The sequence below is a fragment of the Peromyscus eremicus genome, chromosome 23 (assembly GCF_949786415.1).
Source record: "Peromyscus eremicus chromosome 23, PerEre_H2_v1, whole genome shotgun sequence".
Classification (NCBI taxonomy): domain Eukaryota; kingdom Metazoa; phylum Chordata; class Mammalia; order Rodentia; family Cricetidae; genus Peromyscus; species Peromyscus eremicus.
Genome location: NC_081438.1, coordinates 43051514 through 43074447, shown reverse-complemented (window position 1 = coordinate 43074447; position 22934 = coordinate 43051514). Strand labels below are relative to the sequence as shown.

The 22934-nt window shown below is 47.0% G+C and overlaps 1 protein-coding gene across 1 annotated transcript in view; it reads left to right on the top strand.

The window, feature by feature from the left end:
- The window catches only part of Fbn3 (fibrillin 3), a 69491-nt gene that overhangs the window by 5353 nt on the left and 41204 nt on the right, over window positions 1–22934 (top strand). The window contains 19 exon segments of the mRNA XM_059248993.1: window positions 111–236; window positions 2759–2911; window positions 3163–3345; window positions 4975–5147; window positions 5206–5311; window positions 5829–5954; window positions 8651–8929; window positions 9900–10025; window positions 10441–10569; window positions 11537–11662; window positions 13248–13373; window positions 13518–13637; window positions 13834–13959; window positions 16233–16358; window positions 18449–18571; window positions 18709–18831; window positions 19797–19922; window positions 20024–20146; window positions 22348–22470. Coding sequence (XP_059104976.1) covers window positions 111–236; window positions 2759–2911; window positions 3163–3345; window positions 4975–5147; window positions 5206–5311; window positions 5829–5954; window positions 8651–8929; window positions 9900–10025; window positions 10441–10569; window positions 11537–11662; window positions 13248–13373; window positions 13518–13637; window positions 13834–13959; window positions 16233–16358; window positions 18449–18571; window positions 18709–18831; window positions 19797–19922; window positions 20024–20146; window positions 22348–22470 — 2643 coding nt within the window.

Sequence of the window (22934 nt, the reverse complement as noted above, 5' to 3'; positions counted from 1 at the left end):
TTTCCCCCAACACACACACACACACACACACACACACACACACACACACACACACACACACCATGAGTTGGTTCTTCTCTCTGACTCCCTTTCTGGAATTTATCCTGCAGATGTGGATGAGTGCCAAGTCATCTCAGGCCTGTGCCTGGGTGGCAGCTGTCTCAATACAGTGGGCTCCTTCGAGTGCCACTGTCCTACTGGACACCAGCTCAATATCAGAGGCACCGAATGTGAAGGTGGTGTATGTTATGTTATCTTGGCTCCCTGCAGAGGGCTGGAGGGATTGGGCTGATGAGAAGCCTGGCTGTGACCCTGTCTGTCTGTGCAGATCTGGAGGAGTGTCTTAGTGTGCCAGGACCCTGCTCTGGGGGTGACTGCACACACACAGTTGGGAGCTGTATGTGCATCTGTCACTGAGGCTTTGTCAGCAGGCTGGATGGAGCCCACTTGCCTGGATGCGATGGTCCAAGGGGCAGAAGAGGCGCACAGTGGGCAAAATGCCTCTCCCACACCAAGACCATCACTCTGACCCCTGATCCTCTGCTTTTCTGTACTCCTGTTTCCTCCTATCTAGCATCCAGCCTCTGTGCTCTCACAGACTCTGGTCTGGGGGTCCTTTTGACCTTTTTTTTGTGTCCTTTAGCAATCTGGTCTCCCACCTCAGCCTCTTGATTCTGCTGTTCCCCCGTCTTCCTACACACAAATATGCTCCCACCATGCCTGTCTGCTTCTCTGGTCCTATGCCCTTTGGGCTCGATGGCCATCTTTACACTACTATCACACTTTATCCTTAACTTCTGTTCCCCACACACAATTGTCATGAGCTTCCAAATCTAGACATTTTCTGGGGCTCACAAAGCTGCCTAGGAATATGGACGGGGATGGAAGTGGAGGATGGATAGAGCTCTGTTTGCAAGGAAAAGGAGGTGTAGCCCATTCCCAGCATCACCTCAGGCGCCTCAGGCTAGGTCTGTATGAGATATGACTGAGTATATTGTGGTTGGGATTTGTCCAGTCTCCACCTCCAGGGTCCTTCGTAGCTAGCTTAATAGGAGGACCTGAACATGTCCTCTGGATATCAAGAGACTGATCCAGCTACTCAACAGCAATTTTTATTTAAACAGAATCCAATTGTCTCCAAACATGGGCTATAATTTGGTCCTGGGTGTTTTTGTTTGTTTGTGTGTGTGTATGTGTGTGTTTGCCTACATGTATGTCTGTATATCATATGGATGTCTGATACATAAGGATGCCAGAAGAGGGCATTAGATCCCTTGGAACTGGAGTTACAGAGAGTTGTGAGCCAAGTGAAGATCACACACACACAAACACACACACACATACACACACACATCTGGGAGACCCCCCCCCCCAGATGCACAGGGTAAAATTAGGATGGTGTGAAAATTGGCATGACTTTCCAGCATAGTGTAAGACAGGAGCAGCTGCCGGCAGCCTTCTCAGATGGTAGGAGTAGTTTCTCAACCAAAGGACATTAGCTAATGTTTTCAGGAGAGAGAAAATATTACTCCCTACAGAGCAGTGTCTGTGATTCTCATGCCAGGGTAGCTCCTGGATCAGTTTCTTCAGAGGCAGTGGCTACTAGAGCATCCACTTGCCCCTTGGGAATGCTTCTCCACACTTCCCTGTGACAGCCAAGGCCAGCAAGCAAGGACTTATGGACATGTTCTCCACATCTCTGCTTGAGTTGGCAACAGGGGCTCCCACCCTTCTAAGAAGTAAGAGGTCTTCCGCATTGTGCTTGAATACTCCAGTAGGGAGAGGTGCTGGGGCTGTGGTCCAGATGAAGCCCAAATTTATTGTCTATAATGATTTAGAAAGCTTTAAAATAGGAGGTACTGAGCAGGGTTTACCCGTGTGTGTGTGTGTGTGTGTGTGTGTGTGTGTGTGTATGTGTGTGTGTGTGTGTGTGTGTGTGTGTGTGCCCATGCATGTGCTTGTGGAGGCCAGAGGCCAGCCTTGGGCGTTGTTCTTCAGGCACTATCCCTCTTTTTAAATATTTTCCCCAAGGTTCCATAGTGTAATGGTTGTCATGTCTGTTCTACCTGCAGAAGGTCCTGGGTTTAAGCCCCAGTGGGACCATGATTTCTATTGTACTATTTATTGTTTATATTTTGTTACTTATGTGCATGTATCTGTGTGAGTGTATGCCATCTATGTGCAGGTGCCCGCAGAGCCCAGAGAGGACATCAAGTCCCCTAAAGCTGAAATCACAAGTAGTTGTTAGCCACGCAGTGTGAGTGCTGGGAACTGAACTCAGGTTCTCTGGGAAAGAAGCAAGCCTCTAATCACTGAGAGCACCCCCTACTTTGACTGCCCTTTTTTGAAGCAGGATCTCTCTAGCCTGGAACTCACCAAATTAGCTAGGTTGACTGGCCAGTGAGCCCTAGGGATCTACCCCTCTCTACCTCCTCAGTGCTGGGGTGCTGGGGTTGGAATTGCATGCCATCACACCCAGACTGTTTGCTTTTTATGTGGTTCTGAGGCTCGAACTCAGATCCTGCGCTTTCCACCTCTCCAGTTCAATGCCAGACTTTTCTTCAAAGTAACACTCTCCTGAGGCACTGTGGGTGCTTGGAGCACCCTCATTTGTAGATGGGAAAACAGAGCTATGACAGGCAAGGAGAGCTATTCTACTTGTTCTACTGTTCAAGGAGAGCAGTGCAGGTACCACTGGGATTTGAACCCATCTGTGCCCAGTCTGTGCTAACCAGCTCCACCCTGTATCCTGTTGTAGATCGCCGGGTGGGCACCTGCTTCTCAGTGCTTATCGGGGGTCAGTGTGCTGCAGACCTCACTGGCCACTATACTTACGGACAGTGCTGCTGTGACAAGGGCAGGTGCTGGGCACCTGGTCCATCACCAAAGCTGTGTCCCCCACGAGGTTCTGGTGAGTGATAGTTTGAGCTTATATTGTGGGTGGGATCAATAGCCTGGCTTCAGATTGTGTTCTATTATTTATTATTGTTGTTATTATTATTATTTTATTATTGTGTGATGGGAGGACCATACATGTACATGCATGTGGAAGTTAGAAAACAATTATGTGAAGTTGATTCTCTCCCTCTATCTTTACTCAAGTTCTCAGGCCTGCAAGGTAAGCACCGTGGGTCACTGGCCTTCAGACTCGGTTCTTTGCAGGTGAATTCCTGAGACTGTGTGCCCAAGGGCTCCCACTGCTGCCTGCCTATGCAGACCTCTTCCCTGGACTCTCAGAAGTTGGATCCAACAACCTGGGGCCTGCCCTGAGGCCAGCACAACACAACGCCCATGGTTCCCGTGGGCATGGAGTCCCCACACTGATCTCTGGCAACTCCAACAACGGTGAGCCCTTGTGGGGTATGGGGGTTTCAAAAACTAGGGCTGGGCTTGAGTCTAAGGAAGCAACCCTGAAGAAGGGAAGGAGGCTTCTCTTTGATGGAGTTGGGGTTTTGGATAAGGAGTCCCAGGGTAAAATTATAGTTGGACTTCCATATCTACTATTTAAATTAATCTTAGAAAATATTTAGAAAGGAAACATCTCTATTAAGTATATACCAACTCTTTTCTTTGTTTTATAAATAATGTATAAGAACTATTTGAATGAACTGGCTCTTCCAGAGATCCCAGTTGGGTGCCTACAACTGCCTGTAACTCCAGCTCCAGAGAATCCAGTGCCCTCTTCTGGCCTCTGAGGGAACTGTACACATATGTGTATACACAAACATGGGCATAAAAAAAGTAAATCTTTTAAAAAAATAGATATTTGCACATACATGCACACACCCAACCACACACATACATAGTCACACAAATTCTCTCTCTCTCTCTCTCTCTCTCTCTCTCTCTCTCTCTCTCTCTCTCTCTCTCTCTCTCTCCCTTTCTCGAGTACACATGCACAAGGAGAATATTAGCATAGCATTATATTGTATCAGGAACTATAAGTTATCTATTACTATTTGAAGTCCACATGAGGGACCTGGGGAATGTGTCTCAGTTGGTAGTCTTTCCTAACACATGGGAAGCCATGAGTTTCTTCTCCTGCCTAATGCACTGCATAAAACAGTCATGGGAGTGCACATTTGTTATCTGAGTACTGGGATTTGAAGTTCAAGGTCATCCTCAGCTGCATAGTTAATACAGAGCCAGCCTCGGCTTTGTGAGATGCTGTCTCTAAACAAAAACTAAATAAGGACCCTGGAGAGGACTCAGTTGTTGAAGTGTTTGCTCTGCAATGAGGACCTGAGTTCAGTCCCCAGAACCCATACATTTAAAAATCCAGATGTAGTGACATGGATTTGTAATTCCAAAGAGACAAGAGGATCCCCAGGGCTCACTAGCCAGCCAGCCTAGCCTAATTGGTAAGCCCTGGGTCCAGTGACAGACTCTGCCTCAAAAAAAAAAAAAAATAAGATGAGGGACTAGAGAGAAGGCTCAGTAGGTAAAGAACTTGATGTGCAGGAGTGAGGGCTTGAGAGATTTCCAGAACCTACATAAGCGGAATACAGCAGCACACATCTGTAATCCCAGTGAGTGCTCCTGCCGTAATATGGGAGAGAGAGGAGGGTCTTCAGAAGCTCGGGGTCATCAGCTTGGCGATGTGAGACCGTCTCCAACAAAGCGGAAGGGGCAGCAGACTGGCATGTGCACCTCATCTTATTGTGTGAGGAAAGGTCTCTCACTGGACCTTGAGCTCATCAATAGCATACACACACACACACACACACACACACACACACACACACACTAAATGTGCCTGTGAGAGACATTTTAGACTCAAACCCTAGTAAGGAGTCTTACTCTACACTGAGGCTCTGCACCCAAGGTTAGGGCCTAGTCCTGAGGTGGGTGTCTGAATAGGCAAGCTCAGACAAGAAGATGGTGTCTGAGCCAGACATGTCAAAGACTCTATTGGTGTCAGAGCCCAGAGGCAAAGCCCAGGCTCTGGGGGGGTGAGGGGCTTCTGGTGCTTAGGTATCCCTGTTGGCTCCACTGCAAACACAGCCACTCTGAAACAGATCATGGACATCTGTCACCACTTCACCATCTTGTGCCTCAGTGGTTGCTGCCCTCCCACCCCTTCCAGCTATCACCGTGAATGCAACTTGGGCTATACCTATGATTTACATGGAGAATGGATCAGCAAGGTGTGGCTGGGTGGGCACTACCCAAATGGGCTCAGGATCTTTTGTGCAAAGATGTGAGCAAGTGTGCCAACAGTGCCATGGTAACTGTGCTAACACTCCTGGTTCCCACTACTGCCATTTCTATGAAGGTTTCTAGGCCATACTAACCAAGGAGGTGTATGTGGGTATGACCATCCATCCATTATCCACATACCCACCCATGTACCCACCTAACCACCTGTCTATTCACCCACCCATCCGTTCACCCAACCCTTTGTCTACCCACCCATCCACTCATTCTTCTATGCACTCATCCATCCACACATCTGCCCACCCACACATCCATCCTTCTGTCCACACATCCATCCATCCACCCACCCACCCACCCACCCATCCACCCACCCACCATCCATCCATCTGCTCATCTACCTACCCATATAGCCAAATATCTACCGCCCATTGATCTACCCATTTACCAGGCTACTCATCCCTTATTTGTCACCCGTCCGTCCACCTAGCAACCACCTATTCACTCACACTTCTAACCCTCTCTCCATTCACCCATCCATCCATATGACCATCCTTCTACCCATCTTCTATTCATCTGCCCATTCATTTATCCAAGAGTGGAGGAAATGAGGAGAGGGGGCCTGGCCAGGGGAAGATGATGCCTTCTGACTGCCTGTGATTTCCTCCCCACAGATGTGGATGAGTGTATCATCCATGGTGACCTTTGCTACCTAGGCTGCCATATCAACAGAGAGGGCAGCTTTCAGTGTGTGTGCCGTGCAGGTTTCAGGCTCAGCCCTGATGGGAGGAGTTGCAGGGGTGAGGTGAGGGTGTATGGGGGAGCAAGCTGTTGATGTGCCCAGGGTTCTGCAGATCTTGAACAGCTAATCATGGCTGCTGTGAGCTCAAGGAGGTCAGCATTCCATGTTGCTCCCAATTCTTACTCCTTTTCTGTCCTTCTCCCACAGCATCCCCTGAGCCTTGTAGGAAGTGATATGGACAGCCCAGCCATGGCTAGACACTCAACAGTCCTTTAGTCTTAGTGCAGTGCTTATGCTTGCTTCTGTGTTTTCTTTCTTCTGTCTGTGTGTTTGTATGTGTATGTACATGTTTACACATGAGGGTCCACATGTCTGTGCCGTATGTGTGCGTGTTTGCTGGAAAGGACAGCAGAGAACAGCCTCAGGTGTAGTTCCTAGGGAACCACCTTGGGTTTTTTTTTTTAATTTACTTACCTATTTATTTCTTTTTATTTAAATTAAAATATTTTGACTTTTAATTATTATTTTGTGTAGGGGGAGGGGAGCACTTGCATGCATATGAATATCACTTTGTGGAGTCTGCTCTCCCTTTCCGTCTTTACATATGTTCTAGGGATGGAAATCGGGGTTTCATTGGGTCATCAGGCAGCAAGCCCCTTCACTCACTGATCCATCTCACCACATCCCTGACCTTTGAAGCTCAATGCCAGTAGCATCCCACTGCCCCATAATTGGTGTCAAAGGTCCCTGGGTAGCCAACCTTCTCAGGCATGTCCAGCTTTACCACCTGAGGGCTGTATGTGCTCCATGATGGCTACTAATGTGTCCCAAAACATTTGTAGGTGATGTCATGTTGCAATGTCAAAAGGATGGATGCCCTTTAATCTAGATGCTTTTTTTTTTTTTTTTGGTTTTTCAAGACAGTGTAGCTTTGCGCCTTTCCTGTAACTCACTTGGTAGCCCAGGCTGGCCTCGAACTCACAGAGAACCTCCTGGCTCTGCCTCCCAAGTGCTGGGATTAAAGGCGTGCGCCGCCGCCGCCGCCGCCGCCGCCGCCGCCGCCGCCGCCGCCACCCGGCTAATCTAGATGCTAATGGGATATTTTATTTCCATATTCCATGTATGCGGTTAGGTGGGCTCACTGGCTCTTCTGGCCACTTCTTAGCCAAAACAATTTGTCAGCTAGTAGGAAAACTTATTCTGCCAGTACATCTTTACCTTAGTTCCTTCAGCCTGTTTGTAGCCCCCTCATGGGCTCTTTTCCACGTCAGTAGACTGATGGGTCCTTATGACTCTTCTTGGGTTTGTTTGCTTGCTTTTGAAAAATGCTCAGTGCGTTGGGGAAATGGCTCAGTGAGTAAAGTACCTGCCACTCAAGCATGAAAACCTGGATTAAAAAAAAAAAAAAAAAAACCGTGTAGTATCATGCAGGACAGGTGGGTCCTGGGGCTTCACTGGCCAGCCAGTCTAACTGAGTCTTCAGCTCTGGGTTCAATGAGAGACCCTGTCTCAAAATAAAAAATAATGTGGAGAGTGATTGAGTAAGATATCCAACACTGGCCTCCAACCACATATGTACCCACACATACATGCACACATGAACTTGTACACATACATATAATACACACACACACACAGTGTTAGGACAGTTTTAGATTCACAGCAAAAGTTGGTCTGGGGAGACAGCTCAGTGAAACACATGAAAATGGTGGCCGCCAGTAATCCCCACACGGGGGAGGCAGACAGGGGAACTCCTGAATAAGCTAGCTAGCTACACTTGCCTTGGAGCTCTGAGTTCAGCTGTAAATCCTGACCTCAATAAACAAAGTGGGAAGTGGGGAGAAAGATACACCAATATCAAGCATGTATGTGTGCTATACAACCACACAGGCAAAAAAGAAAAAAAAACTGAATAAAGCCCTCTGCATTACATAACCCATCTCGTCCTAAGTGCCCAGCATCATCACCATCGGCATCTTGCAGCCAGAGCCGCAACTCTTGTTACACTGACACATCATCACGATCACCTCTGGGTTCCCATGAGACTCACTCTCAGGGATGTACAGGCTCTGTGGAGAAGCATACAATCATGCATTGCTTGACAAAGGGAATACATCTTGAGAAATGGACCACTTGGTATTTTTTATATTGTCTCAACATTTTAGATCTTGTTTCACATATGTGTGGCATATGTCAATCACTTTATGCTGTCTCTTGGTGCAGTAGAAGTCAAGGTTAGTGAGAATGACTTAGTTTTAGAATTTGCCAAGGACATTCCCAGCCCCTCAGTGATGGATTCTAAGCAAATTCTCTACTGTTGAGCCATGTCCCAGCTCCTAACTGGCAGATTCTAGACAGGTACTCCATTGCTAGTCCATTATCAGGCCCTCACTGAAAGATTCTAAGCAGGTGCTCTACTGCTGACCAAAACCCCTATCCATATTCTAGTATATTCTATTCTAGAATATCCCAGTATATTCTAGTCAGAGTCTCTACCACTGAGTCACATACCCAAGACCTTCACTGAGGGTTCTAGGCAGGAGCTCTGCTGCTGAACTACAGCCTCAGCCCTCCTCTAGGCATTATTTTGAAATGTAAATGGATGGAGTTACTTAGAATAATACATAGTACATCTTAAGCACCCAGGCAGCGAGGTGACATCAGACTTCAGCATGAGAAAGCCACGTCTCTTCGCCCTTTGAATCTATCTTTGTTGGGGTTAGGGGTCTCAGACAAGTGATACCAACTGACAAGCGTGCCGAAGTGTGACAAGGATAGGACCCAGTGATCAACCGTTCCTCTGTGCAGATGTGAGGTTGGGGCTGTGTTTCCTGCATTGGCGTGAGGAAGACTGTGGAATTCCCCTGCCTGTCAAGTACCAGATGGATGTCTGTTGCTGCTCCATCGGGACCTCATGGGGAGCTGAGTGCAAAGTTTGCCCGGAGCCCAGCTCCCCAGAATTCTCCAGCCTGTGTCCCCAAGGGCTGGGCTTTGCCAGCCAGGACTTCCTGTCTGGCCGACCCTTCTATAAAGGTTAGTCTGGGGAAGGGCACACCAAAGGAGAAGGTCTTGGAAGGAAAAGAAAATTGGTAAAGGGCAGCATGGGCAAAGGCCTGATGGTACGAAGCATTATTTGCAGAAAGGACGTTTAGTATCCAAGGCATGGTGATATAAGACTGTCATCCCAGCACTCAGGAGGTAGAAGCAGGAGGACTAGAAATTCAAGGTCAGCTTGGGTTGGGCTACAGGAGACCCTTTTAGGACAAATCAAAAAGCAGGGTGACCTTTTGATGAAATGTTTGCCCTGCAAGCATGAGAACCTGAGTTCAGTGCCCAGCACCTGTGTAAATTGCTGCGTACAGGTTAAACGGGTGTAATCTGACAGCTGAGCAGACAGGGACAGACAGGCATGTCTCTGGGGCTCACCGGCCAGCCAGCCTAGGTCAGTCCCAGGCCAGTGAGAAAACTTGTCTGAAAAAACAAAGATGATTTTTTTTCCTCCTCAAAGCTCCTGAAGAACAACAGTTAAGACTGTATTTTGGCCTCCACGTGCACACCCACACGCGCGCGCGCACACACACACACACACACACACACACACACACACACAAAGTGTGGTGGTGCATGCCTGTCAAGCCAGTACTTGGGAAGTAGAAGCAGGAATTCAAGGTCACCCTTGGCTGTATAGTGAGTTTGGTACTGTGTAAAAAAAGAAAAAGAGGGAATATCTCAATGGGTAGAGGCACTTTCCTCTCAGCTGACAATGAGTTCAATCCTCAGGGCACACATAGTGGAAGGAGAGAACCAACTCTCAAATTTTTTTCTGACCTCCACAGCATGTGCACCCAGACACATGCACAAAACAAATAAATATGCAAGACTTTTAAGAGAAAGATGTTAGCAAGCTCAAGAGGTAAGAACCTAGGGAGGGCTTAGTGTGTGAATCCCAGACTGAAGACCTTCGGTGTGGTGTAGCCGACCTTATTTATACTCTGTACTCCAGATGTGAATGAGTGCAAGGTGTTCCCTGGCCTGTGCACACATGGCACCTGCCGCAATTCCATGGGCAGCTTCCACTGCTTCTGTGACAAAGGCTTTACCCTGGATGCCCAAGAGAGGAACTGTACAGGTAGATGCTACTCCCTCCCCATCTGTTGAAGACAGGTCATGCATACAGGAATTCGTGTGAGGGGTCCCTGAATTGGATGTGAAGATAAGGCTCATTCTTTAGTCTCCTCTTAGATACCCACTGATGAGCTGTATGGCCTAAGGCAGCTCATCACCCTGTCTGGGCTGCAGGATCTCTACTGTCTCTATGGAGGGCTGGCCAAGATTACCTCTGAAAGGAAATTTCTTGCCCCTTTTCTGTGTTCACCTGAGGCACTTCTCCTTCCCGGACTCAGCTCAGTTTCTTGGGGTTCCTGGATAGCCCCTCATGTCTACAGAGACCCAGCCCCCTATGTCCTCTTACTTGAAACCCGAGGTCAGTGCATCCTCATGTTTGCACACACAGACCTCTGGCCCGTGCGTCTCTGTCCCCACAGACATCGATGAATGTCGGATCTCCCCTGACCTCTGCGGCCAGGGTACCTGCATCAACACCCCAGGCAGCTTCGAGTGTGATTGTTTTCCTGGTTTCACTACTGGCTCTTTACTGATGAAGAACTGCGTGGGTGAGTGGTGGCAGGGTGAATGGCCAGAAGAGGGGTGGTGAGCATGCTGCTGTGTAGATATGAGGAGAAGCTTCGGTGTGCCATTGTACTGCCGTGCGATATTGTCATTAGGAGAGCACATTGAAAATGGGTGCTTTATGGGAAAAGGATAGGACTACCCCCAGAGAAGCTGTTTAAGAAGACTCTAGCTTGGGCATAATGGCATAGACTCATAATTCCATCCCTCAGGAGGCTAGGGCAGGAGGATTGCTAATTCTAGGCCAACCTGAGCTACATAACAAGACCTTTTCTCCAAAATAAAAGAAACACCCATCATTCAATGAACAGTTCACACACATCCACTGGATTGGGGTAATGCTTGGGCACCAAGGGCTTTGTAACTTTATGGGAAGACAAATGAAGTTGGTCTTGAAGGGTTAAAAAAGGCACAAAGTTGGGTGAAGTAAGGAAGGGGGTTGTAACTGGGAGTAAACTCTCAAAGAACTAGTTTAAAAAACATTCCCCAAGAAAACAAAATTACTATGTGGTCCTATGGGAATGTACATCCCAGGGGATGTACCTACTCTGTGAGGTTGGGAAGGTGGCCGAGGAAAGTGGGAGTCAATGGGGTAGAGAGAGCTGAGAGGTGGCTGAGAGGTGGGGTGAGTGAGGTAAGGTTCTTGGGGCCAAGCGTAAGGACCTGAGTTTGGTCTCTAGAATCACACAAGGAGAAAAGCAACTGCCACAAGTTGTCTGCTGTGACCTCCACACACATGCCACACGGCTGGAGGAGCAGCGTGTGTGGTTGTAAGGAGATCACACGGAGGCCAGAAGGACACATGCAAAGCCCTGGGATGAGTGTGAGGTAGACGGATGTGTACAGCTGGAATGCAAACAGGGTAGTGATGGAGGAGGTACCACACAGGAGCTTCCTGAATCATCCCATCCTGGTCAGCATCACCAGCCTGCTGTCTTTCCACATGTCCAGATGTAGATGAATGTGCCAGGGACCCGCTGCTCTGCCAGGGAGGTACATGCATCAACACAGAAGGGAGCTATGAGTGTCACTGTCCCTCTGGACGTGAGCTGAAGGCCCAAGGCACTGCCTGTGAAGGTGAGCTTGCAGCAAGGTGTGCAAGAGAGTGACAGGGTCTGGCACATGCTCACATCTGTGTGTCTATCCAAATCCACAGGGTAAATGTGAGATGGTGAAGTGCATTTGTGTGTCTCTGAAGATGACCCTATGTGTGTGTGTGTGTGTGTGTTTGCATCCACGAGATTGTGTTTGTTCATGTGAGTGTGAAATGTCAACATATATGCATGAGTAGTGGGGTGTATATTTCTGTCTCTATGTGTGCAAGAGAGTGAGGTGGTTAATATTGTTCACCTGACAGGATCTTGAATCACCTAGGAGACAAACCTCTGGCATGTCTGTGAGGAGTTCAAATTCCTAGATTAAGTTAATTGAGGTGGGAAAGCCCAGCCTGAATGTAGGTGGCATCATCTCCTAGTCTGGAGTTCTGGGCTGAATAAAAAGGAGAAAGGGAGCTGAACGCCAGTATGCATCTTACTCTGTTTCCTATGGATGCAGCATGACCAGCTGCCTTATGTTCCTGTCACCATGACTACCCTGCCTTGATGGACTGTACCAACTGGGAGCCTCAATAAGTGCTTCTATCAGATATCTTGTCACAATGATGAGGAGAGTAACAAATACAAGTGGGAACTGTGTCTGTGAACACACCCATGTGAATATCTATGAGGCTGTGTCTATGCAAAAGCAGATGTGTTTGTGAATCTGTGTGGAGGTGTGTGTGGCTGTGCAAGGACAAATTTTTGCATTTGAGTATGTGCGCACATGGATGAGCCTGTAGGAGGACAAAAGTGTGAATATATCAGCAATGGCAGGTCTATGTATTTGCATGTGAGTGGGCGGTGTGTGTGTGTGTGTGTGTGTGTGTGTGTGTGTGTGTGTGTGTGTATCTACAAGAGGATGTGTGAGGTTCAGATGCATGTTAAAAAAAGGGATATGCATTCATATTGGAGATTCTCCTTTCTGTGACCAAGGCTGTGGTCCCACAGTCTGAATGCGTACAATCCATCCTGGCAGGGAAGCCATGGCAACAGGAGCAACTAGCCACATTGTATCCACAGTCAGGAAGCAGAGAGTGATTAAGAAATGCAGCTGAGTTATAAAAATCTCAAGGCAGGTCCACAATGACTCACTTCCTCTAGTGAGGCTCACCTCCTAACAGTTTCACAGCCTTCTCAACTAGCACCACCAGACTGGGACCAAGTGTTCAATCACAAGAATATATGGTAAGTGTGAGTAAGTATAAGGATGTGTTTCTGTGTGCATTTATGTAAGCACACACAGTAGGAATGAATGTATCTGAGTGTGTCTGGGTGTGGGTGCATATTTGCACAAGGATGACTATGTGAGTATAAGGTGTGTTTGTATCATGCACATAGTGTGAGCATGTTTCTTTGGGTGGATGCATGTGTCTACAAAAGTGCATGAGTTGGGTTGTGCATGATGAAAGGAATGTTTGTGAGTAGACAGGCAGTCAAAGGGTAGGGTGCTGATGCAAGCAGCCAGAGTGAGCTCATTTGGGATGTGTGTGATGGCAGACAGGGGATGAGGGACAGTACAGGCTGCTCCTTCACTCTGTCACTATCCATATGTGTTCCTCCCACAGACATCGATGAATGCACCATGAGTGAGAACCTCTGTCCCCATGGCCAGTGCATCAATGTCATTGGTGCTTTCCGTTGTTCCTGCCACACCGGCTTCCAGAGCACTCCTGATGGCCAGGGCTGCGTGGGTGAGACTATACCATCCCTTGGATGCTCTCTGCAGTTCCCTGTGCAACACAGTCCCTCCCAGCCTTACTTCCATACTCCTCTTAGTTCCTGACCCTAATTCAGCCCAAGTTCACCAACCCGGTTCCCTCTGTCTGCCCTTGCAGACATCAGTGAATACCAAGTCCAGAACAGTGACTATGAAGTGCAGTACATGAACACAGAGGGAAGCTTCCAGTGCAGCTGTTGGCAGGATGCCCAATAGGAGGGCATGCACAGCACAGTGGGTGTGACCTACTCCCTCTGCTTAGGATGTGAGCACCAGAGAAGGCCTGGGCTAGACAGCAACCTCACCAGAACCCTGCATAGCACAAAGCCAGGCATGATCAGCCGGATCCCAAATACCTAGGCCCTGGAAAAGACCCTGAACTCTTCCTATGTTCCTGTCCACCTTCAACCCATCCCCTATTCTTGCTTCTAAAGATGTGGATGAATGTGAAGACAACCTAGGCATCTGTGGAGAAGGCCAGTGTACCAACATGCCAGGATCTTACCATTGCATTTGTTATGACGGCTTCTCAGCCTCACCAGACATGAAGATTTGTGTAGGTAAGCAGCTGGGTGGTTAGGGACACACGCTGAACACATCTCTTTATAGCCTGATTCTGTCATAGAAGCAGAGACCCGCCCCCAAACTTATTATGCACCTTTGCATTTATTGGACATTCACCATATGTCCAACACCTATCAGAGACTCACGCTTGTTCCACGGGTTGTGCATTAATCTAACTACAGGCAAAGGGCTGTTGGTTGGTCGGTTGGCTGGTTGGTTGGTTGGTTGGTTGGTTGGTTGGTTTAACCAAAGATATTGAGCATTGTTCAAAACAGAACGGTTTGCCGATCTCTATTTGAGAACCTCCCCAAAGCTATTTAGATAGCACAAATCCCTGTCTTCACCTGGCCACAGGCAGGCCTTCCACCTGGGGAGTGGATGTATACTGGGCACCCTGTCAGGGCAGAGCTGAGCTAAAACAGGCAAGTTCTAGGTGGTAACAACCCACCAAAGTCTTTTCCGAACCTAAGAGGTTCAGCTAATAGGCATGTCAGAGAACACCTTTTAGAAGGTGCTAATGAGAAAATACAATTGAGGAAATACTTTTATCCAGAAGACATGCCCTGCTTTTTAACATAACAGGACATCACCTACAAAGGACATCATCATACTCCAGAACTGTGCAATTGAGTTACCCACCCCCCAAAAATTTCAAACCAAATCTCATAGTGTTTATGATTTTATTTGGGGCCATGTCCATAACTATCCTACATGTAGTCCATAAACCAAGGGTTAGACACCCCAGAACACCATCCAAACACATGTTGGCCTAAAAGCATTGGCAAAACCTGGCTAGCTTTGTGAAATGTAGGTGAGTGTGTGAGGCCTCTTTCCTCTGCTTGGGGTGTGAGGACCAGAGAGGAAAACCTGGCTGTCTTTGTGAAATACAGCATTTGTTACATATATTCAACCACTTATTCCTTTGGGGAACACATGCAAGGTGTGGTCCATGAAAAATGCACTGCAAGATGCTCACAGAAGACTTATAACTACCCTGACCTCGACAGCAGGTTGCTCTTCAGTGACAGGGGCCTAAGGGTGAAGACCAGGGGATCAGAAGATAAAGACAATAGGAAAGTTTGGGACCAGGAGGTATTGCACAAGCTACGTCTCATACCTATCGAGTCTATTAAGAAGGACAGCGTCTTATATATAGTTTGCATCGGGGGAGCGGGACAGAGTCAGCCAAAAGCCATCATGCAGTGGGGCGAAGTCAGCACAAAGCTAGTCAAGCAATGTTACACAAAGGGAACATAGGAGATCTCAAGTGCATCGCAGGCTGAGCACACAGCAGCCTTGGGGCCTTCAGAGGGAAAAGTCAAGTTTCCAGGAACTGAAACCTTAACTCTTTTGAGGTGTTGGCCTTAGACCCAGACTGAACCTTGCCAAGTCTGCCGCTGGGCAAGGACACAGAACTAGGTTCCATTAGTCCTTTCATCAGGCCTCTGAGAAAACCTTGGCTCAGCCTGACTCACAACACTACCTAATGGTAGTCCTAGAGGGAGCGCTCAATCTATTTTGGTAATTTGTTCCTTTCTTTCTGTTGCTGTGATAAAAATCCTAATAAAAATCAACTTAGGGGATAAAAGAGTCTATTTTAGCTTGTAATTTCAGGTTTGAATCCATCTGTCTATGTTGGAGGTAAAGGCAGGAGCCTTTGCGGGGTGGGTAACTCAATCGCACAGTTCTGGAGTATGATGATGTCCTTTGTAGGTGATGTCCTGTTATGTTAAAAAGCAGGGCATGTCTTCTGGGTAAAAGTATTTCCTCAATTGTATTTTCTCATTAGCACCTTCTAAAAGGTGTGGATGTCATACAGGGTGGTCGTATGACATCCACAGTTAAGACTAGAGAGAAGTGAAAACCTGCATGCTCACATGCTTGCCTACTCATCTCCATTTCTCTACTCTTACATAGTTCAGGACCATCCATCCCTGCCCAGGGAACGATGCCACTCACAGTGATCTGGGTCTTCCCACATTAGTAAACTTAATTAAGACAATCTCCTACAGATATGCTCACAGACCAATGCAATGTAGACAGTCCTTCATGGAAGCTGTCTTCCTAGGTGATGCTAGGTTGTGACAAGTTGATGATCAAAACTAACCATCACATTTTTCTTTGCAGACACCCGTACTAGGAGATTCTCCTGTATGGCAGTCTACTCAGGAATACTGATGGTCTCCCTCATATGGCCTGCCTCCCCTCCCTATCCCTATTCCTCTCCCATCACCCAGTCCTCATAACTCATACCCTGTCTCCACCACAGATTTGAATGAGTGCGACATGAATCCCTACCTCTGTCTCCACGGGAACTGTGAGAACACAAAAGGATCCTTTACCTGTCACTGCAATCTAGGCTATATTATCAGGGAGGGAGCTATAGGCTGCTCTGGTGAGTGAAAAGTCATCCAGGTGGAGCTGGAGAGATCCAAAGAGCTAGCTTGAAGATCGTTAGCACTGTCTCCATGCCTTAGGACAGAAGGCAACCAGAACTCATTCTTACAGTTCCCACTAATGAGATCTCTTGGCAATAAAGTACCCTTGGGAGCCTCTTAAATAGCTCAATAGAGGGAACCCCAAAGGAGAGAGCAGCATTCCCAAAGCAAGCAAGCCAGATGGTTTTTGCATGATACAGGAATTAGCATTTAAACATCTAACTAGTTAGAGAATTCACATCTCAGATCAAATACAAATTAGCACACACATGGTGACTTAGAACCCCGGGATATATTCTCGCTCCAGAATTACAGCTAGGAATCTGGAATCAAGGCATGTGCAGGGTTGGTTTCTTCTTGGTACAGAGAGAGAGAAAACCTGCCCTAGGCATCTCTCCAACTTCTGGCTGTTGTTGGTAGTCTGTGGTGGAATTTGATTCATAGGAACATTACACCCACTGATGTCTTTATACTTTCCTGGTGTTCTTCTCTGTTAGTCTGTGCCCAAATTCCCCTCTTAGAAGAGCTAATTGGATCAAGATACAAAACAATCCATGATAATGCTGTAGCTCAGTGATATCTACAAAGATCACTTTTAACTAAAGTCACATTCATAGATGTGAGAGGTCGTAATTCTCTCTCTCTCTCTCTCTCTCTGTGTGTGTGTGTGTGTGTGTGTGTGTGTGTGTGTGTGTGTGGTGTGTTGTATCTGCAAACACACAAATGTGTTTTTGTGGGAGGGGTATATGTTCGAGTGGATGTGTGTGCTTACAGAGACCATAGGTCAACCTTGTGTCATTCCTCATATCTACCCTGCTTTTTTGAGGCAGGGTCTCTCACTGAACTTGAGGCAGGACAATTAGGCTAGGCTGGCTAGCCAGTGAAAGTGAAGAAATCTTTCTATCTCTGCATCTCCAGAGGTAGGATTATAAGCATACACCACCATGCTTGACTTTTTATATGGGTGCTAGAGATTGAACTCAAGTCCTTAAGGTTATATAGCAAGCACTTAACCAAATGAACTGTCTTGCCAGCCCACACAATTCTTTAAACATTTTGTTTACTTATATATATATGTATGTATGTATGTATGTATGTATGTATGTATGTATTTTGAAGCACTGGGGATCAAACCCAGAACCTTTCTCATGCTAGGCACATACTCTACCACTGAGCTGCACATCCAGTCAAACTCCCTTACTTCTTTGAAGTTATTAAGGTTGATATAAAATTTTATTTTAAAATATATTTATAATCAAACATAGTGGCTCACATCTGTCATTCCTGTACTCTGGAGATTGAGGCAGAAGGGTCTCAAGTTCCAGGCCAACCTGTTCTACATTGTGCGACCATGTCTCAAAATGATAAAATAAAGGGCTTGGGTATGGCTCAGTGCTAGAGACCCTGCCTAGAGTGTGCAAATCCCTGAATTCAATGACCAGGCTCTATGAAGACAGACAGACAGACAGACAGACAGACAGAGATGGATGGATGGATGGATGGATGGATGGATGATATATAACTTCTAGAAAATTTGATGAATGAAAAATGATAGACAGACAGACAGATGCCTTTAAACTGATGGATGATAGACAGATGATAGAGAACTACCTTTAGAAAAATGAATTGGTGGATGAATAAAAAATAAAATAATATTCTTGCAAGTCAAAATGAGGAACTATATAGAAAAATATTTATTTAGCAAACAGTGGCTCACACAGGTAGCATATGTCCATTGCAGAGTTGGTAAGAGTGCTTCAAAACTGATACAGAATTGGAAAACCTGATATAGATAGGAATCCTGGTTTAACTGTTCATTGGATAATTGCACTTAATGTCTACCATAGTTCTCTCACGCTACCTGCTACTAAAATCGTTTCTGAGGGTTGCTAAGAGTCAGGCCTAGTGGGCTTGGGGCTGCTTTCTTGGGCTATAGAGGAAAATGGAAGGTTCTTAGGTCACCACTCTTCCATTCATCTTTCTATTGCTGCTTCTCTGAGTCTTCCCTGCTGTGACTGTTTCCCACTACTATTCCCTCTCCCCTCAGATGTGGACGAATGTGAATTTAGGAGACACAGTTGTGACAGGCATGCCTCCTGTCTCAACATCCCTGGGAGTTTCAGCTGTAGGTGCCACCCAGGCTGGGCTGGGGACGGCTTCAAATGCCACGGTGAGTACCTTGGGATAGGATTAAGGGTGGAGGAATAGGAGATGGTTTGTGGGGACCATGTAGGGCTGGGATTGGAGAGGCAGCCTCCCCACAGCCTCAGTGCACATACCAGGGGATCCCGGCTCTATCTGCTGCAGACCTGGATGAATGTGCCATCCAACAGCATCGTTGTGACCCAAATGCCAACTGCCTCAATACCGTGGGCTCTTACCACTGCACCTGCCAACCAGGATTTGTTGGAGATGGCTTATTCTGTGAAGGTGAGGGAAGGGCAGGGCCTGAATGGGACAACAAAGTGCCAGGGTTGTCTTCCCCTGCCCCATGGGTACTAGAGAGTCGATGTCCTTAGCCCCCAGAGCCACTGTCTGCATGCCCACCTGTCCTGTCTCTTGGTTGCCATCTTTTTTCTTGCTATTTTTTTAGTTATTATTATTACAGTGTGTGTGTGTGTGTGTGTGTGTGTGTGTGTGTGTGTGTGTACAAATTTGTGGGAGGATGCACTCATGTGCAGGTACACATATACGTGAGTGTGTGTGGAGGCCAGAGGTTAACTTCAAGTACCCTTCCTCAGGAGTCATACACCTTGGGTTGTTGGTTGGTTATGGGTTTTCGTTTGGTTTGTTGGTTGGTTGGTTTGGTTTAGCTTTCAGTTGCTGTTGTTTGTTTTGTTTTCTTTTGTTTTGAGGCAGTTTTTCTGGTTGGGACCCCTAGGACTTGCCAATTAAAGCTATGCTAGCTGGCCAGTGATCTCCAGGGATCCAGGGATCTCCATCTCCCCAGAATGGATTACACATTTGTGCCCTCACACCTGGCTGTTTTCACCTGGGTGCTAGAGTCAGATGGATTTTTACATTAGTAAAAATTAGTATGGCAGGTACTTTACCAACTGAGCCATCTCCCCGGCCCTTTGCTCCCCAGTTCTTCCATCGCTAGTTTTTCTTTATAATCTACACCACTATAGTCAATCTAATCCTCTTCTTATTTCCTTGGCTGTGAATAAGTCCCCTGTGTGCAGCCAGCTGGAGTCTATGTGTCAGTGGCCACCTTTTTACTTCTAATCCCCCATCTTGGTTATCTGCCTATTCTGAGTTAGCATCTGAGTTCTGAGGGCTCCCACTTGGGATTCTGGATGAGAGTAAATGGTTAAATCCCTGGTACTTCCTGCCCATCCAGTGTGGGTCCTAACCTAGTTGGTCCCAGCCCTATGTTCTTCATGGTCCCTCAGACAAGGATGAATGCATGGAGAACGTGGGCCTCTGCGAGAATGGACAGTGCCTCAATGTACCTGGCAGGTACCACTGTGAATGTGATATGGGCTTCAACCTTACCAAGAACCAGCTGGCCTGCTGGGGTAAGTCTCAGCCTAGCCCTGTCCAGCTCAGCGGTGTGTGGAGTGGGCAAGTTTCCAGAGCATACTATCAAGCATAGTAGGCTGAAATGAGGTCCCTGCAGATGTGGACGAGTGTGCTCTTGGGAACTTGTGCGTGTTTGGGAATTGTGAAAACCTGCCTGGAATGTTCAGATGCAGCTGTGATGATGGCTATGAGCTGGACCAAAGTGGAAGTAACTGCACAGGTATGGAGTCGGCTTGGCTGGGGAGTAAGAGCACAGGACTGAGAGTAGAGGGCACAGCTTGCTCCCACACTACACTCACCTTGACTTCTCTTCTAGAATAGTTTCCATCGCTCCCTTTGTGTATATGTATGTATTTGGGGGTATGTACATATGTATATGCGTCTGGTATATGTGTGTGCTGAATGTGCACATGAGGCCAGAGGAGGATGTCAGGCATCCTGCTCTATCACTCTCCATCTTTTTCTCTTGAGACAGGGTCTGTAGCTGAGCCTGGAGCAAGGCTGGCAGCCAGAGAGCTGGAGCAATCCTCCTGTCTCCACGATTAGCCCTCCTGTTACAGGAGAGCACTCAAGCTCTTTACAATGATGCTGAGAATTTGAACCCAGGTCCTTGTGCTTACACAAGTGCTCTTACTCATGTAGGCAATTTCTTCAGCCTTATCACTCCTTCATTTTAAAATTTTGTTCTTAGATTTATTTATTTTATATGTATGAGAGTTTTGCCTGAATGTGTCTAAGTGCACCACATGCATGCCTGGTGCCCATGGAGGATAGAAGTTAGAGATGGTTGTGAGCCACCATGTGGGTGCTGGGAACTAAACTTAGGTCCTTTGCAACAGCAACAAGTGCTCTTAACTAGTGAGCCATCTCTCCATCCCCACTTTCTGTTTTTAATCATCATGATTTATTGCTGTTTAGTTTCATTTCTGGTGATTGATAAAATATCCTGACAACAAGAAACTTAGGAGAGAAAGAAGTCAATTCCCACTCACAAGTCTGGGTTATAGTCTACCACTGTGGGCAAGTCACAGCAGTGGGAGCTTGAGACAGCGAATCACATCACATCCGCATCAAAGAGCAGAGAGAGAAGAAACTCATGCATATCTGCTTCCTTGCTTGTGCTCAGCTCCATTTACCACTCTTATAAGAGCTTAGGGAATAGTACAGCTTGATCTTCCCAAATCAATTAATTTAACCAATACAGTCTCCTCAGGCATGCCCTCAGGACAATCAGTGTAGACAGTCTGTCACTGAAACTCTCTTCCCATGTAATTCTAGGTTGTGTCAAGTTGATTATTAAAAGTAACAATCCCAGCACTCGGGAGGCAGAGCCAGGCGGATCTTTGTGAGTTCAAGGCTAGCCTGGTCTCCAAAGCGAGTTCCAGGAAAGACGAAAAGCTACACAGAGAAACCCTGTCTCAAAAAAACAAAACAAAAAAAAACTAACCATCTCAATTGCCCTCTCACCATCCCTTGAGCAAATGCAGTGAATAAATGAAGTACCCTCTGCACCACACCTGCTAAAATGGTCCCCTACCCCAGCATCTTTAATAACAAACAGATGATAAAAAATTTTCAGCATTCTAAATAGATGTCTTTTGCCACCACTAAGCTTTCTCACAGATGAAATGTAAATAGATGGGCTCAGTCATATGTCAATAAAACTTTACTGATACAACCAAGCAGTGGGCCACATTTGGCCCTTAGAGTGGTTTTCCAACTCCTGACTCAAAGGTGTTTTCTAAATCTTAGTTTCATATGTCGGCTCTGGGAAACTCAGGATGGGAGAATGTGGAAGGAGATAAACCTAGGCCAAATGGAACTGAGCAGAGGAAGGGAGAGGGCTGAATGGCTAGGGCAGACTCTTGAGACCATGTCCTGCTGTGGGATGGTCTGTATGTCAAGTGTGTTGCTGATTGGTCAATAAATAAATAAATCACTGATTGGCCAGTGGCCAGGCAGGAAGTATAGGCAGGACAAGGAGGAGAATAAAGCTGGGAAGTGGAAGGCTGAGTCAGAGACACTGCCAGCCGCCACGATGACGAACAGCATGTGAAGATGCCGGTAAGCCACGAGCCACGTGGCAAGGTATAGATTAATGGAAATGGATTAATTTAAGCTGTAAGAACAGTTAGTAAGAAGCCTGCCATGGCCATACAGTTTGTAAGCAATATAAGTCTCTGTGTTTACTTGGTCAGGTCTGAGCGGCTGTGGGACTGGCAGGTGAGAGAGGTTTGTCCTGACTGTGGGCCAGGCAGGAAAACTCTAGCTACAATGTCCTGTAGTGTCATCCTAGGGAAGAACAAACGTTCATACTCCAGCACCTGAGTGGGCCCACTGAGATCTGTGGCCACTCAGGAGAAAGGGAGGGATAGGGTACAGTGAGGGCTCCTAGCTGACAGTGGTGTGTGTCCCTCACAGATGTTGATGAGTGTGAAAATCCTGCGAACTGCATCAATGGCCTGTGTGTTAACACCCCTGGCAGCTACCTCTGCAACTGCCCCCAGGACTTTCAGCTTAACCCCAGTAGAGTGGGCTGTGTTGGTGAGTCTACACCTGCCAGCAACTGGGGAACTCAGGAGTCAGTATTGCTGGCAGGGCTATTGTCTGGGCCACCCTGGGTGTCAGCTTGTAAAGATCTTTCTGCTCCAAACAGGCAGGACAACTGTGGGCTGGGAAGTCACCTGTTGTGATACTGCCTTCTGGTCTAGACATACATGGTCACATACACACACAATTTTACACACGTGCATACCTTCCCTGCCCAGTCAGGAATATTCAACCACTACGCACAAGCATGCAGGCAAATATGGAAGCATACACATAGAAATATGCAGTCCTAGTCAAGGACAACAGCCAAAGAACTACAGGGGACAGGTCAGACAACCACACACAGACCTGCAGTTATATATACATATACTTACACCCAGAGAAAAACACTGAGGCACACACAATTACCTTACACACTTACAGAGACAATGTTTAGACATACATTACATGTAGTTTCT